The following is a 14,751-nucleotide window of genomic DNA, read 5'->3' on the forward strand; positions in this document are numbered from 1 at the left end:
CTGTCTGAACTGTCACAGAAACTCCCATTTCTGAGGCTCTTGTCCGTCTATTTTTCAGAGGTGGATTGTGTCCACAGTGTCATTTTGGGAAGACGCCACTACAGCTCTTATTTGTGATAAGTCATTCAGTATTTTCTGATTTCTGCTGCATCTATTCATCTGAGAACCACTGTAAATACTGGCAGCTTGCATGAGGATTTGCAACATCAAACAACAACACACACACAAATGTCTGATGGCGATGTGTTTCCTGCACTCTGACAGCGAGGTTAGATGATCTGTCTGGCACGTCTCCTCATCCATATGGATGCATTTAAACTATGACATAATCCCTCTATTTGATGTTTTCTTTATTTGCTGGGCCAAGCTTAATGCTCCTGTTGTTTACAAAAGTGTGGATGGCACTTCGTGTGTTGCTAGAATCTAAAGTACACATCACAATTCCCACCAGTTTGCCCTTAAATGCCTTTCAGTCAAACATTTATCATTTCTTTGTGCTTGCAGACATTATCCTGAACTTCCGCACCACCTATGTGAGCCAGTCAGGCCAGGTGGTGTACGAGGCGCGCTCCATTTGCATTCACTACGCCACCACTTGGTTCTTTGTGGACCTGGTGGCCGCCCTGCCCTTCGACCTGCTGTATGCCTTCAACATCACAGTGGTGAGTACTGTTGGACCAACTCCTTCTTTCCATCACCCTCTGTGGCTGTTGGCAAACTGGTGGCTTGCCATAATGGTCCACTAATGTACCAATTTACCCAGAAATATATTACCTGCGCCATCCAAGCTGGGATATTGAGCTTTGTACGTTCACAGCTGAGCATATGGGCGGTTAAAGTGTGTAACAAAGCAGAGAAGCTGACTTTGTCTCCTTTTCTGTGTCGCTCTGTCCCCCATTCCTCTGCAGACGTCCTTGGTCCACCTGCTTAAGACCGTTCGCCTCCTGCGCCTCCTTCGTCTGCTTCAGAAGCTTGACCGCTACTCTCAGTACAGCGCCATGGTGCTGACCTTACTAATGTCAGTGTTCGCCCTGTTGGCACACTGGATGGCTTGCATCTGGTACATGATTGGGCGCAGGGAGATAGAGACCAATGAGACCTGGGACATAGGTGAGTCACGCTGAGGCTTTGCTGAAGTGGAATCTGTTAACCTTCTGAACTCGGAGCAGTTTTCGCTCCTGTGACATTTTTTACTCATTGAGGCCTAATTTTTCCATTGAAATGTAAATTATGGCACTTCTATTGAAACAGCAGGAGAGGACTCAGTAATGCTTTCTGGGCAGCACGAGGCAATTAAAACGCCATAAATCATTTAAAAAAATAAAAGGAAAAACAAAAGTTTAATGCTACAAAAACTGAGAAACATGGAATCTACAACATTTTGATGTTACCAAAAATCTACCTGCTCTTCGTAAACACAGCCTCCTATTCAGATCAGTGTAGCTGAAGGGTCACTAATTGCTTCACCGGCGCTGACTCTTTTTAGTTTTTTGCAGAATCTGACAGTTTATTTTTGGATGTTTTTTGAAACGAGACATGTAGAATAAAGTGAGTTTGATGACCTGCTGTGATTTTAAGCTTAGACTAGGTTATTTTTTTTCAGATAAAATGGCACATCACAGACGAGAAGTTCAGAAAGTTGAATATGCAATGATTCTCTCTGTTTGTCGCGTCAAATTTTGGCAATTTTTTAAAGGTAATACGCCTTTTAAACTTGTAAGTGGGTTCATAGAGTTAATGTAAATCAAAAAAAAAGAAAAGAAGTCGGTTCTTTCGTCATGCAAAGTCAGGATAACAGAAGTTCCTCTTTCTCTAAATGGAGTTTATTTACACCATGTGCCATTATTTATTGCACGTGCATACTACTCACCTTTTGACAACAATCCCATGTGAATCAAGTAGAAAACATCACAGGTTTTGGTAAATTGGGTCAAAAAGTGACAAAACAGCATTTGGATTAACTTCTAAATAACTTATAGAAACACTGCATGCTAAGCTCAGCTGTGATCATGAGTTCTTCATCAGAGAGTGTAGGTCTCCCTTTGCCATGACTGTCAATGATCTGCATTACCTAATCGTGAATAGTTTCTACTGTAGATGCCTAACCTGTGAGCAGAGCAGGTGGCTGTGACTGGGGAAGTTTACCTGAACTGACCCCATTGCATCAGCTGCTGTGATGTAACTTAAAATGGCCCTGCGTGTAGTGTAATGTGAGAAAACGCTGTCTGAATGAACGCAGGCTGCTGCTGAAGATGTCAAGGTATGTTTACACCAGAGATAGAAATGTGTCTCTTTTAACGTATAAATAAATCTCATTGTATTCTCATCTCAAAACACTGCATAAGGTTCAATTTTTTAATTAAATCAAATTAAATTAGATGTCTTGAACCCTCCACCTGATTTTAGTTTCGTAACTTTTTCATCCTTCTATAGTGTCTGATGAATTCATTTTGCCTTTTTCTCGTGATAAAGCCTAATATTTTATTAAACAACTCATTTCACAAGTTAACTACAGTGCCGACTATCCAGACTTGACTCTGTTATTGTAGGTGCTCTGTAAGTCACTCGCTTCCTGCAAAAAACTCCAGCAAACACCACAGACTACATTTTACCGACAGAGCGAGTAGACGTTTGTTTTTGTCCCCACTCAGCTATAAATAGTGATAGCTCACCTATCGGGTGTCTGGCTTTGCTCAGAGATGAGATGGTGGCGAACACCGTACTCTGCTGCTCTAATGAGGACTGTCTGAAAAGCAGATCAAAAGCTGATGTGGAAAAAAAAATAAGTAGCTGGTAGCGAGCGGTGCGCTAATGTTTTCTTTGTGTCACTGTTTTTAAAAAAACGGGACACCGGTAAAAACCCACAATCAAAAAACTGACAGGATTTTCTGTTCCGTGAATTATCTCGGTAATATCTGAGAGCTCTTCTTATTATTTCCACAGCCGCCTGTGTCGGATCAAAGAACGTGAGCGTGTTGAGATTTTAATTACCGCCAAAATGACTGCAAACAGGAGTTTTAACAGCCACATACAGCAACCAGATTACTGTGACATACTGTATGTGCAGCAGACTAAACATCTAGTCCAGTCAGCTGTGCAGAGAGTGTGTGTGTGTGTGTGTCCCTGAATGTGTGCATGATTGTGCATACCTCAGTGTGTATATTTTGTCTGTTGGGAGGTTAGGTCATACCTGCTAATTAAGACTTGGCCTTATTTTTCCTGGAGGAGCCAATCTAATTTAGCCCGGTCACACACCAACATGCCAGCCTCCTGACACTGCTGACGGTCTCTTTCAGACACACACAAACACACACACACACACACACCCAAACATACACTTTTGTGTCTCCCAGACAAGATCCAGCGGTACATTCCTGCCACTGCCAGCGAGCTCTGAGCTGACAGAAGACAAACAGACCTAAAGATAACAAGAACCATAACTTTTTGGACATTGTTCTGCTCTTCCTCCTCTATCAAGGGTGGCTCCATGAGCTGGGCAAACGTCTGGATTCGCCCTACGTTAACAGCACGGTGGGCGGCCCGACGGTACGCAGCTCCTACATCGCTGCTCTCTACTTTACCCTCAGCAGCCTGACCAGTGTGGGCTTTGGAAATGTCTGTGCCAACACCGATGCTGAGAAGATCTTCTCCATCTGCACAATGCTCATTGGCGGTACGTCTGACACCGGGGTACACTCTCCCTCTGGCGTCCTGGCGTAGCGGTGCCTCTGTTTGGCATGCCAGCGCAAAAGAATTCAGCAGGAAGTGGATCGAATGGTTTTGGCTGGCCTTTGAGACGCAGCTTGCTGCTGTCTTCATATCCCAAAAAGATATTTGAGCTGAGGTGGCAGTTATTGGTGCAGCAACCCAGAAGATAAGATTTTACCACTTGTCAGAACAAGTGATGGAAGCAGAGCTGTAGTTTACTGTGGCCTCTTTCTGGATCAATAAGCAAATAAACAGCCCCGAGTGTAGCGATCAATATAAGATTATATTTTATATTAAAGCTTGTCAGGTGTTTGAAAAGAATGAAAAGTAAAAGTCACCTTTGAGATGGATGTTCTGTCTTGTTTAAAGCCAGAGAAACAGCTTTTAGAACAAAGTTTTATTTTACATACGTTTTCAGCTTTTATATTATCGTTACTCTTTGTTGTCGTCTCTCATGCAGCACTGATGCACGCCGTCGTCTTCGGTAACGTGACGGCGATCATCCAGCGGATGTACTCAAGACGGTCCCTCTACCACACACGTATGAAGGACCTGAAGGACTTCATCCGTGTCCACCGTCTGCCACAGCAGCTTAAACAACGCATGCTGGAGTACTTCCAGACCACATGGTCTGTCAACAATGGTATAGATGCCAACGAGGTAGGAGTCCCTGCCATTGTTGCTGTCATGTAATACCTTTGTACATGCAGCTATCTACCCTCAAGTAACTTTAAGGCAATGTTTTGATGGCATCTGAACAAAGAAATCTGTTGTAAAATTTATTCCCGGCCCTTTGAGGCTGTTATCGTCCATGATTTTGCACAACACATGGCTGCCTGTCCGCCATCAATTGATATCCTATTGAAATTCAAAAGAGGGTAACTGGTAGCAACACAGTCTATTCCCTAATTAACAATCAGTGTCACACCTCATTACATCTGTCACACACCCACAGCTCCTGCACGACTTCCCTGATGAGCTGCGGGCTGACATCGCCATGCATCTGAATAAGGACATCCTCCAGCTGCCGGTCTTTAAGGGGGCCAGTCGAGGCTGCCTGCGCTCACTCTCCCTTCACATAAAAACCTCCTTTTGTGTCCCTGGGGAGTACCTGATCCGTCAGGGTGATGCACTGCATGCCAACTACTTCGTCTGCTCCGGCTCACTGGAGGTGCTGAAAGATAGCATGGTGCTGGCAATATTAGGTCTGTATACGTTTTTAGTATCTGTTTTGAGGTGCTATAAAGTAGAGCAAGCGAGTGATTGTTTGTCTTCTGGACTTTTAGGGAAAGGGGACTTGATTGGGTCTGACCTGCCTGGATCAGACCAGGTGATCAAGACCAACGCTGACGTGAAGGCGCTCACCTACTGCGACCTCCAGTACATCAGTGTTCGTGGCCTCAGAGAGGTGCTGGAGCTCTACCCTGAGTATGCCAGCGTGTTTGCCTCCGACATCCACAACAACCTCACCTATAACCTGCGTGAAGGCAGCCAGGACGAGGTACGAGTTACACAGAACACGCAGAAAGCTGGTGTTGATTAAACGTATCATGTTCCTGTTTTTATTTAACTCATTACCTAACCCCTGATTAGCATAACTTTGGTTCACCTGAGCCTACCAGCCTGAAAACCATCACCCAACTTCTCACCCACTATTGCACATGTAGTTTCTCCCAGGCCTTCAGTGGTGTCCTACCTGAATCAAACCACCTCTTAACACCAACATTATGACACCACAGCTATAAAAACCATCAGTACTATGCAGAGAGGCAGCATAACAGGACGTTGCACTGCAGACAGGTATCTCATGTAGCAAGAATGAATGCCATCAGTAAATCAAGAAACCCCTTAAAACAATTCAACCAGTCTCCTTTCACTGCAGCCACAGCTACACCAATTACATCACATCCAACAGGAGCATCAATATCAACCCAGCACAATGACAAAAATATATATCTGTGATTATTTGAACACAAACTCCATCCTCCTTTCTTTCATCATAAACAGTTCAGTCACTCTATTGAGCAGATAATCCATGTGTTTCACTTCCAACAATGAGTCCTGTTCTATCATGGAGGCTAATGCTGAAGTCAGGTCTGTCCAGTCGTGTTTCTGGCATAAGTTTTAATTCGCTTTAAGGCTGAGAATGTCCGCTTGCTTAACTTAAAAAGAACAAAACAATACTTTTATAGTTATAGCTTGTGCAGATCGCCTCAGGTATGAATCACTAGCTTTGGCTAAGCTCTCTGACCGTCCAATCAGAGGACGTGAAAGTGCTGACGTCATCGTAGGCCAACCAGCTGGCTCTGAGACCACCAACTCTAGATCTGATTGGTCAAAGCAACAGTTTCATTGCAATGCATTTTAAGCTACAGGCGCCTGCACTTTTGATTCTGAAGGTGTCAGGGCAGATTTCTTAGACCACGGCAACACATGGTGGCTGAAATATGATTGGCTAAAAGCTCTAGTATAAACATATGCTGCTGGAAGCGCCACAGCCCAGCTAGTTAAAAGAATAATGGGAAGATATTACAACATAAGTCAGTGATTCTGATAGTTTAGGCCAGCAGAGAAGGCACTCCACTGGTTAAAGGTTCTGTTTATAATCACTTTACAACCAACAAAGTCCTCCAAAGAGCTTCATTGGAATTCAACAGGACTTCTCACCCAAGAGGCTTCTTTAGTTCCAACTGACTGATGGCGAATCCCGGATAAATATTATCATCCCCAAAAGCCACAGCTAATGGCCCATTACCAACAAAAGACTTGGAGGCCTCAGGATGTGGATGGTTGTGGAGCTGCCAGGTTGCCAATCAAGGTTGTAAAAATGCCAGGTCAGGGAGGAATCAAGGAAGAAATCTCACGGCTGCATTACAAGTGACTGATAGCTGATTGTCACAGATCCCCTCCTCTGTTCAGAGATTTCTTATAATGCAGCCTTGAGAGTCTTGGGTCAGTTTTAAAGATGATGATGATACATATCTGGGATTCCCCATCAGTCACTTAAAGCAAAAGAAGCCCCTTCAAGGACCAACAAGAGAAATAACGTTTGTCTTTGAGGGTACAGGCTTGATGCTGGACTGCACTTTTGCTTTCACGATGCAGTGTGGAAGGTCACTAAGTGTGCTTATAAGTGCGCAGAGGGCCAACAGTTTCAAAGGGAGGGACTCACGTGCACTAGCATGCATGCACGACTGAACCAACGTAGAGCAGACAAGCTCAGATTACAACACACAAAGAGGCAGTGTGGCTTCATTCTCCTTCATTACTCCATTGAGTCTTCACACACCATGTCGTTGTTTGTAATCATGCTGTTAATGTTAAAAATATTGCACCTTTAAGGCCAGCAGCGATAACAAATGAGTTTAAACTTTCTGTTCTTGAGGCTGCTGTTGGTGCAGACGGACATATTTGACTCATATGTGTGTACTCTGTTACATGGCAGATTGAACATATAAAAAGTGGCCATGTTTGAAATTGAGCTACAGCTCAACAAACTCTACAGCGTCACTGTCCCCTCTTACATTTGTCAGACAGCCGAATACAGCACAGGACATATTAAACAACACATTTATGCCCCCCTGAGGTGCCTTTGTCTCTCTCCTTGACACTTGTTCTACCGCAGCGGCCAAAGGGCTGTTTGTGGCTTGATTGTCACACCAATTACTATGCGTGGGTGCCACTGTCAGGCAGCCATATCACTTCCCTGTTACCACCCCAAAGCGCAGCGGGATGACATTACACCCCGACACTGACCTCCTCTCAGTGCAGCGTGTTACCCTGAACAGTTATTTAAGAAAGCGTTGCGCAAGTCAGAGATGCTATCGAAAAAGTCGCATATTGTGTGATTGTGACGGATGACGCAAGAGCCGAGAGCCACCAGACGCCAACACGTGCCAACAAAAACCATCCAACAACAACAATAACAATAGTAATAAACTTTATTCCTATGGCATCTTTTAATGCTGGAGGTTCTTTGACAAAAAAGAGCAACAATAACACATTAGAAAACATATAAAAATATATTACAAATGTCAGTCTGTACACTATCTGAGCTGTAGAGGGGAACTTAAACAGCAAAAGCACGGTCAAGCCAAGTCAACATGATTGTCATCGTAGCTCCACACACAATACAGTGCAATGAAACCGCATTCTTACCTGAGACAGAAGCTATGACAGGACAAGATAAAAATATCATTAAGACAGATGAAAGAACCACATATCAGGGGAAAAAGGAGAGCGAGTGGCTTTGTGCAATATAAATATGTAATGAGTAATATGTTGTGTATCGGAGCCACAAGGTCTAAGCTATATGGCAATAAAATGCATCATAAAACAAGCAGGCACCACCACGTGTAAAAAAAAAAAATAATAATAATGAGCAAAGTATCCTTGTGCTATTGAAAAAATAAGTAATGAATATAGGTATGAACTGTTGCTCATCGCTGCTTGTGCTTCCCCTTTGTTTCCAATAAAATGTAAGAATCGATATGTAATCAAACTAAAATTATCAGCTGTTAATTTGCACCTGTTGCTGCTTATTACGAACTCGCTTTTCTATTTCAAGCGTCAGTTCTTGACCCTAAGAGTTTCTGTGATGGGTGTTGCTAGGCAACATCTGGCTAAACAGGAAGGGGTTCGTGAAGCCCGTTATATAATCCTGACAAGTTTTAATGCTGGGAAACAGACTTCTTTTTTTTCACTGATTGCTGTCAATTTCCAGAGTAAAGACTTTGCGATGCATGCTGCTACATGATAGTATTAAAACTATCTGTCCTGCAGAGATAAGGTTACATAGCGCTCTCTCACATTCACAGACCGCCGCCGTCGTCTCCCCCTCGTCTGCTGCAGACGCTCAGACAAGTTGTATCCTCGCTGTCTCTTTCTCACTTTCTCACTCTTACCTCCTCATCTCTTTTTTTTTTTCTTTTTTTCTGCGGGGTTTTGGTTGCATCTCCTCTTGGGCTCTCCAATTTACCCTGCAGCTACTGTATGTCTCACACTCGCAGGTAATTGTTCAGGTGCACCATTTCTCTTCGTCCTCTTATTTAATTTGGACTTTCAGATTTGCTCAAATATGATACACATTTAAAAGTGCATTTGCATTTTAGTTGTTATTGGTAGCTGCACCAAAACAAAACCCTAGCTCCAAGCTCTTTTCACAAACACTCAGCTGTCAGTGCCTGCAGTTTGAGGCTTCCAGAATTTTTACTGTAAGGCAAGTCAGTCCTCCATATGTGGACAAAATAAACCTGTTGCTGTTCTACATGTAGCCGTGTTTTCAGACATCGTAACAGAATCTGTTAAAAGCTGCATCTTGAAACCCCCCAAAAATTAATGAGTTCATGAATTACAGTAAAAGCACAGCGAAGTTCAATAGCTGTTTTGCATGACAGTTTGTTAAATCGTACGATCAAAACAAATTAATGGCAAGATGTCTTTGATGTGTGACTGACAGAAGTGACAAAGCTCTCCAAGGGCTTTTCACAATCTCACTCTCATCCTTGTTAGTCTCGAGCATTGTGTGCCTGCTTCAAGCACTCCTCTTGGTTCCCAATGGCCTTTCCCATTGTTTGAAGGTTTTGTTGCTCATTAGCTTAATTATTTCTCTTTTCTCCTTTTTGGATTTGTGTAGTTTGGTACATGAAGGACAAGGCATCTGTGGTGATCGTGTTAGTTACCAGATGTCTTTTTTTTTTCTCCTCTCTGTCAGGCTTTAACTCTATTAACAAGGGATTCAAAAGCACAATTATCATGTTCGTAGTTTCCTTCCATGAAGACGGATCAAAAACAAAATGTGGCTCCTTACAGAACTGTGCATATGGAACAGAAAAATTAATTACTGAAGAAAAGTTTACTATCATCACATCTTTATGAGCAGAGAACGTACAAAGCCTATAGAAAGTATTCACCTTCCATCAAAGTTGTCTCCTTTTATTGCTTTTTAACATTGAATCGTGATGAAATTAATACGTTTTTTTGACAATAATTTACCAAAAAAAGACAAATTAATGTCAAAACAGATTTCTACAGTAAGGTCAATTAATTGAAATGCTAAAATGTAAAACATTGCATAAGTCTTCCCCCCGTTTAGGTCACAACTGAACACATTTGCAGCCAACTGGTTCTAGAAGTCACACATTTAGTGAACTGGAGATCGTCTCAGTGCGGCGAATGTGTCTCAGGTGATTGTAGTATAAAGACACCTGCATGTGGAAACTCCTGTCACTGGTGAATTCTGGCTGTAACTGCAGCATTAGGACAAAAGAACACTTCAAGCAACCTCGTAAAAAGGTTACTGAAAAGCATAATTTAGGGCAGGGACACATGGAAATTTCCACGTCACTGAATGTCCCTTTGAGCACAGCTAAAGCCATCATTAGGAAATGGAAGGAATATAGCACATGTGTAGATCAGCACGCAAACCCCAAAGACTGAGGGACTCTGCAAGAAAGATATAAAATGTAAAATATACATTTAATCAGGGAGGCCACTAAGACACCAATGACTCGTCTGAAGGAATTACAAGCTTTAGCAGCTGAGATGGGAGCGACTGTGTAAATATCGACTGTTGCCCGTTCGTCATCGATCAAAGCTTCGCGGGAAGCTGGCAAAGAGAAACCAACTGTTGAAAACAACTTATTATAGGAGACTTTGAAGCCAGCTGGAAGAAGCTTTGATCTGATGAGACCAAAACGGAGCTTTTTGGCCATCAGACTAGACAGCATGTATGACACCAAACATCATCACAAACATGCCTACTGGGAAGCACGGTGGTGGCAGCATCATGCTGTGGGCATGCAGCAGGCCCTGGAAGACTTGTAAAGGCAAAGAGTAAAATACATACAGCAAACTACAGGGAAGCTCTGAGGGACAAGCTGCGACTTTGGAATCATACAGCCGAAGTTACACAGAAATGGTTTAAAGACAAAAAGGTGAACGTTCTGGAGTCCAGACCTCATCCCAATTAAGAATTTGGCTGGACTTGAAAGAGGCTTTTCGCTCACAATCCCCAATGCAACCTGACAGTTTTGCAGGGAAATTAGGTAAATTGCAGTGTCCAGATGTGCAAGGCTGATTGAGCCCTGTCCACACAGGCTTAATGCTGTAACTACAGCCAAAGGGGCATCTACTAAATAGTGACTTTAAGGGGGTGAGGACTGATGCAGTCACACATTTTACATTTAATATATTCATTCTATTGACAGTATTTGTAAAAATCTGTTTACAGTCTTTTTTTTTTTGTAAATTGTTGCAACAAATGTCGAATTGCATTGACGATTATTCAATGTTGAAAAGCAGTTAAAGGGGAAAACGTCTATGGCGGGGGGGTGAATGAGAGCTGTATATTTGCCCCATATGTACAAACATTACCAGGATTACTATTAATTCTGATTCAGGCAGGCTTCTTTGGGGCGTGCCTACGAGCACTAGCGCTGCTCTCACACCATCTGCTCGGGGTTTATGCACAAGCACCAAGCCGGGGCTCCACCAGCCCTCTGACACGATGAAGGAATGATCAGATACCTGGCTGCCAGGCTCCACAGTCTGCCGACACACACACACACACAACACACAAACATTCGCGGTCGCACTGATATCCTCCACATCCTCGTCGTGAGTCATCTGAGGTCGGAGCTGTAGCAGGATGGAAGGTCCTTTTACACACAAGAGATACTTGAGAATTGTATGCTGGCTGCACAGCAATCAGTCAATTGTAGCAAAATACTGCCAAAGAAACAGATTGAATGAATGCCGATTGCAGTTTAAGGTATCCAGACGGGATTACTTTATCTTCTGTAAAGAGGAATAAACTGACTACCAGATGGAAAATGAGAGCTTTTTGCCTCAACTCTATAATTTTATTTCGACTTTTATTGCAGTGATAGACGTTAAATTAGGTTTTTTTTTCTCAGCAGACACAAATAAAGACAAAATGCATGAGTTGTTTTTGTCACTGTAATGTTAGTATCCTTTCTTTTGAGCTTTCATTTAATGATTGCAGCTGATTACATGGAGCAACCTAAAACTGTATAAGTTAAATAAGTTGAAATTGTGATCACCCACTTTCTTCCTAAATTGGTAGAACTATTGTGTTATTTATGTTTTAAGATTACAGTTTATCAAATGACAGCGTTACTCATATAACTACAGAAAATCTCCACTTTAAACATGAATTTATGGAGCAATATAGTGAGTTTCAGCTTATCTGTTCACTGTTTAGCTGTTTAACTTTACTATTTGTCACTGCTCTCTTAGCTTTATACACCTGAGGGATGGACCAGTTATCAGATCCAATATGTTTTTGGATATGCTTTGATTTTTGTTCCTATTCCTGAAATAAAATCGTTTTAAAAAGAGCATCCGCCGCTCTTTCTCTGTGGCCAGCGCTGTGTGACTGGTTACACGCCGCGAGTAATATTACATTTTAAAGGTTTTCTATTAATTTAGCTGATGTATATAAATAAAGACACTTCAACAACGTTTTATATTGCAGTTTAAGTTATTCTAAATACTGAGCAAGGTTTTTATTTTTACTCCAAATGTGTATCAGTTCCAAATATCCGTTATTGGTCTCCAAATAGAATAGAATAGAATAGAATAGAATAGAATAGAATAGAATAGAATAGAATGCTTTTATTGTCATCATACACAAAGTACAATGAAATTAAAAGACAACTCCAGTGGTGCAAAAGTGTGAAAACAAAAGTATAAAAAGACAAAAAAGAAAATATATATACTTACAAAAGGAGCCAGTAGGAAGTATATACAGTTGGTCAAACGGTAGAATAAATATATTGCACTGTTGAGGTAGGAACACTGTGGATATATGAGAAATATAAATGATGTAAATAAAGAATTAATATAAGTAATATATATAAAATGTGTACAAAATATAGAATAGTATAATATATAATGATTAAAACATAATTATAATATATGTAGCATAGTATAGCATAAGTAATAAATATATGTGATAAATAGTTCAGACTACAGACTAATGTGCGTTCAGTACCCATATTGCACTTGGGTAGAACGTGTTGGTGAGTCTGGATGTGCGGGCCTTGATGGCTCATGATGGCTCGTAATCTATATCACAACTGGCACCAAAAAAACCCTATCAGTCGATCCCTAATAAATCCCCTGTACGCCACCCGCTCAGCCCAAAATGGCAAACAGACCCAGTTTGTGCACATGCAGCAGTTTGTCACATTAGCTGAAAGGGTAATGATGTATTAGCGTTGTCAGGTTTAAGGTCAGTTTGAGCGATTCGGTACGGTTCGGTCTAACACCCAGGAGTGATGCTTATTTTCTTAAGGGAGGTGAGTTTTGCGAGATAAGGAGCGACTGCGCCGTCCTGGGCCGAGTGGCAAGGTCAGTCCCCCACCAGGGAGTCAGCGGCGGGTTCAGATTTGTTGGATTATAATGACCCCGTTGCCACAGGGAGAGCTAAGTAGCGAGTGGTCGTGGGGTGTGAAGAACAAGCTGGTCGGACGAGAGTTATGGCGATGGTACCAAAAACAGCAGCTTAATGGAAGGCAGGCGCTGGTGAGCAACAGTTAGAGAGATGAGCTCAGAGTTCTCGACGTGACTGAAGTGGGCTGAAGCAGTACGGAAATGTCACAACAGCTGTCTCAGGTGACTGTACCCGCAGACTGCATTAACTTGCATCCTTTCAGCACAATGGATGGCAGACAAAGCCGTCTGCGTGATGTCTGGATGACTTCTTCCTGTACTTGACTGGATGCATTTAGACTGTTTCTGTGCTTTAACTTCAGACCCGTCCACAGTTTATGAATACATTTATGGTAATGCTTCATTGTCTGTTGATGATTATATTTGAATACATGATTGGTGATGGCTGTTGAAAAAAGTGTTTTTCTGTTCATTTGCGAGAGTGTTAAGCTCTTTTTTTGCTTGCATCCTTTGTGTATGTTGTTTTAGGCAAAGAAAAACTCTCTTACATGCCAGGAAAGAGACGTGGCTAGCACCCCTTATTTACATATTTAAAAATAAAATACCTCAGCTAAACCGTCACAAGACTTAATTTTAGGTTCTCTAAAGCAAAAACAGATCCCGTTAAGTATGTTTTAAATTCGAAAGACGAGGGCCTCGTGGTACAACACCCTAACATGCTGAGTTATAGAAAGATAAATTGTGAACCTCATGTGTTGCCTCTGTGCCTTTTTTTGTAAGAAGGTCTGCTCTTAATATGCAGCAGCATGCATGTGCAAGATGTGATTGAGAGGAAATTAATTCCTCATCAACCCACGTTGCTATGTGGGACACCTGTGGCATCAGCGCCCCATTAATGGATACCGATGCTCATTTAATGTCATTTGGCACTAATATTCTTCACTAGCTAGTTAATCGTTCCAAGTCTCTCGAGGGTTAGAACAGACTCACAGATTTGTCCTCTCTCTTTACCTTTGATGTAAAGTTGCTACATTTGGCTTTAATTTCCTTTTGATTAGTGGTGATTTTTAAAACCACCATTGTGCTTCAATGAAGGACTAAACTGAATGCATATCCTTGATGGTTTCCTGCATCGGAGAGCGTCGCTGGCACTCCACCGCTCCGGCGACAGACTGTGGCTTGTGCTGTCACATTAAGCCATGTTGTCAGAGGCACATTTTCACACATGAGGGAAGTCTTCACACTGCCGCGGTTTGATTTGCCATCCAGCGGGTGATTATGCTCAATTGCTAACAGTTTCTCCACACACCAGCAGAAAGGCAAACTTTGACTGAAATCCCAATGCAGTCGAGTGCAGAAAAAACAAGATCGTGTTCGTGATTCAGCGTCTGTGGCTGCGCATCCTTGGCCAAGGTCATTTAACTCTCTGAAACCCTGAGGAGTTTCTGGGCATTGTTTGCTCCTCCTGTCACATTTTTTGACTTACTGTGGGCTTATTTTTCACCGCAGTGTAAAGTCCTGCTCAAAAAAATAAGGCCTTTTGTGCAGGACGGCACAGTTACAATGCCAGGAATCATAAAAAGTTGAATTTCCTTGATTATTTAGTTCACAATGATTCCATCCATC

The 14,751-nt window shown here is 42.2% G+C and overlaps 1 protein-coding gene across 1 annotated transcript in view; it reads left to right on the top strand.

Moving 5' to 3' along the window:
• Positions 1–473: 473 nt before the first annotated feature.
• Positions 474–14,751, top strand: part of LOC103369721 (potassium voltage-gated channel subfamily H member 4-like) — a gene marked incomplete at its 5' end in the record, with an annotated part of 22,827 nt that continues 8,549 nt past the window's right edge. The window contains 6 exons of the mRNA XM_008298505.1: positions 474–662; positions 909–1,110; positions 3,479–3,673; positions 4,169–4,368; positions 4,664–4,913; positions 4,995–5,209. Coding sequence (XP_008296727.1) covers positions 474–662; positions 909–1,110; positions 3,479–3,673; positions 4,169–4,368; positions 4,664–4,913; positions 4,995–5,209 — 1,251 coding nt within the window. The remainder of the gene's footprint in view (positions 663–908; positions 1,111–3,478; positions 3,674–4,168; positions 4,369–4,663; positions 4,914–4,994; positions 5,210–14,751) is intronic.

The sequence above is a fragment of the Stegastes partitus genome, unplaced genomic scaffold, assembly GCF_000690725.1.
Source record: "Stegastes partitus isolate 25-593 unplaced genomic scaffold, Stegastes_partitus-1.0.2 Scaffold1322, whole genome shotgun sequence".
Classification (NCBI taxonomy): Eukaryota; Metazoa; Chordata; class Actinopteri; family Pomacentridae; genus Stegastes; species Stegastes partitus.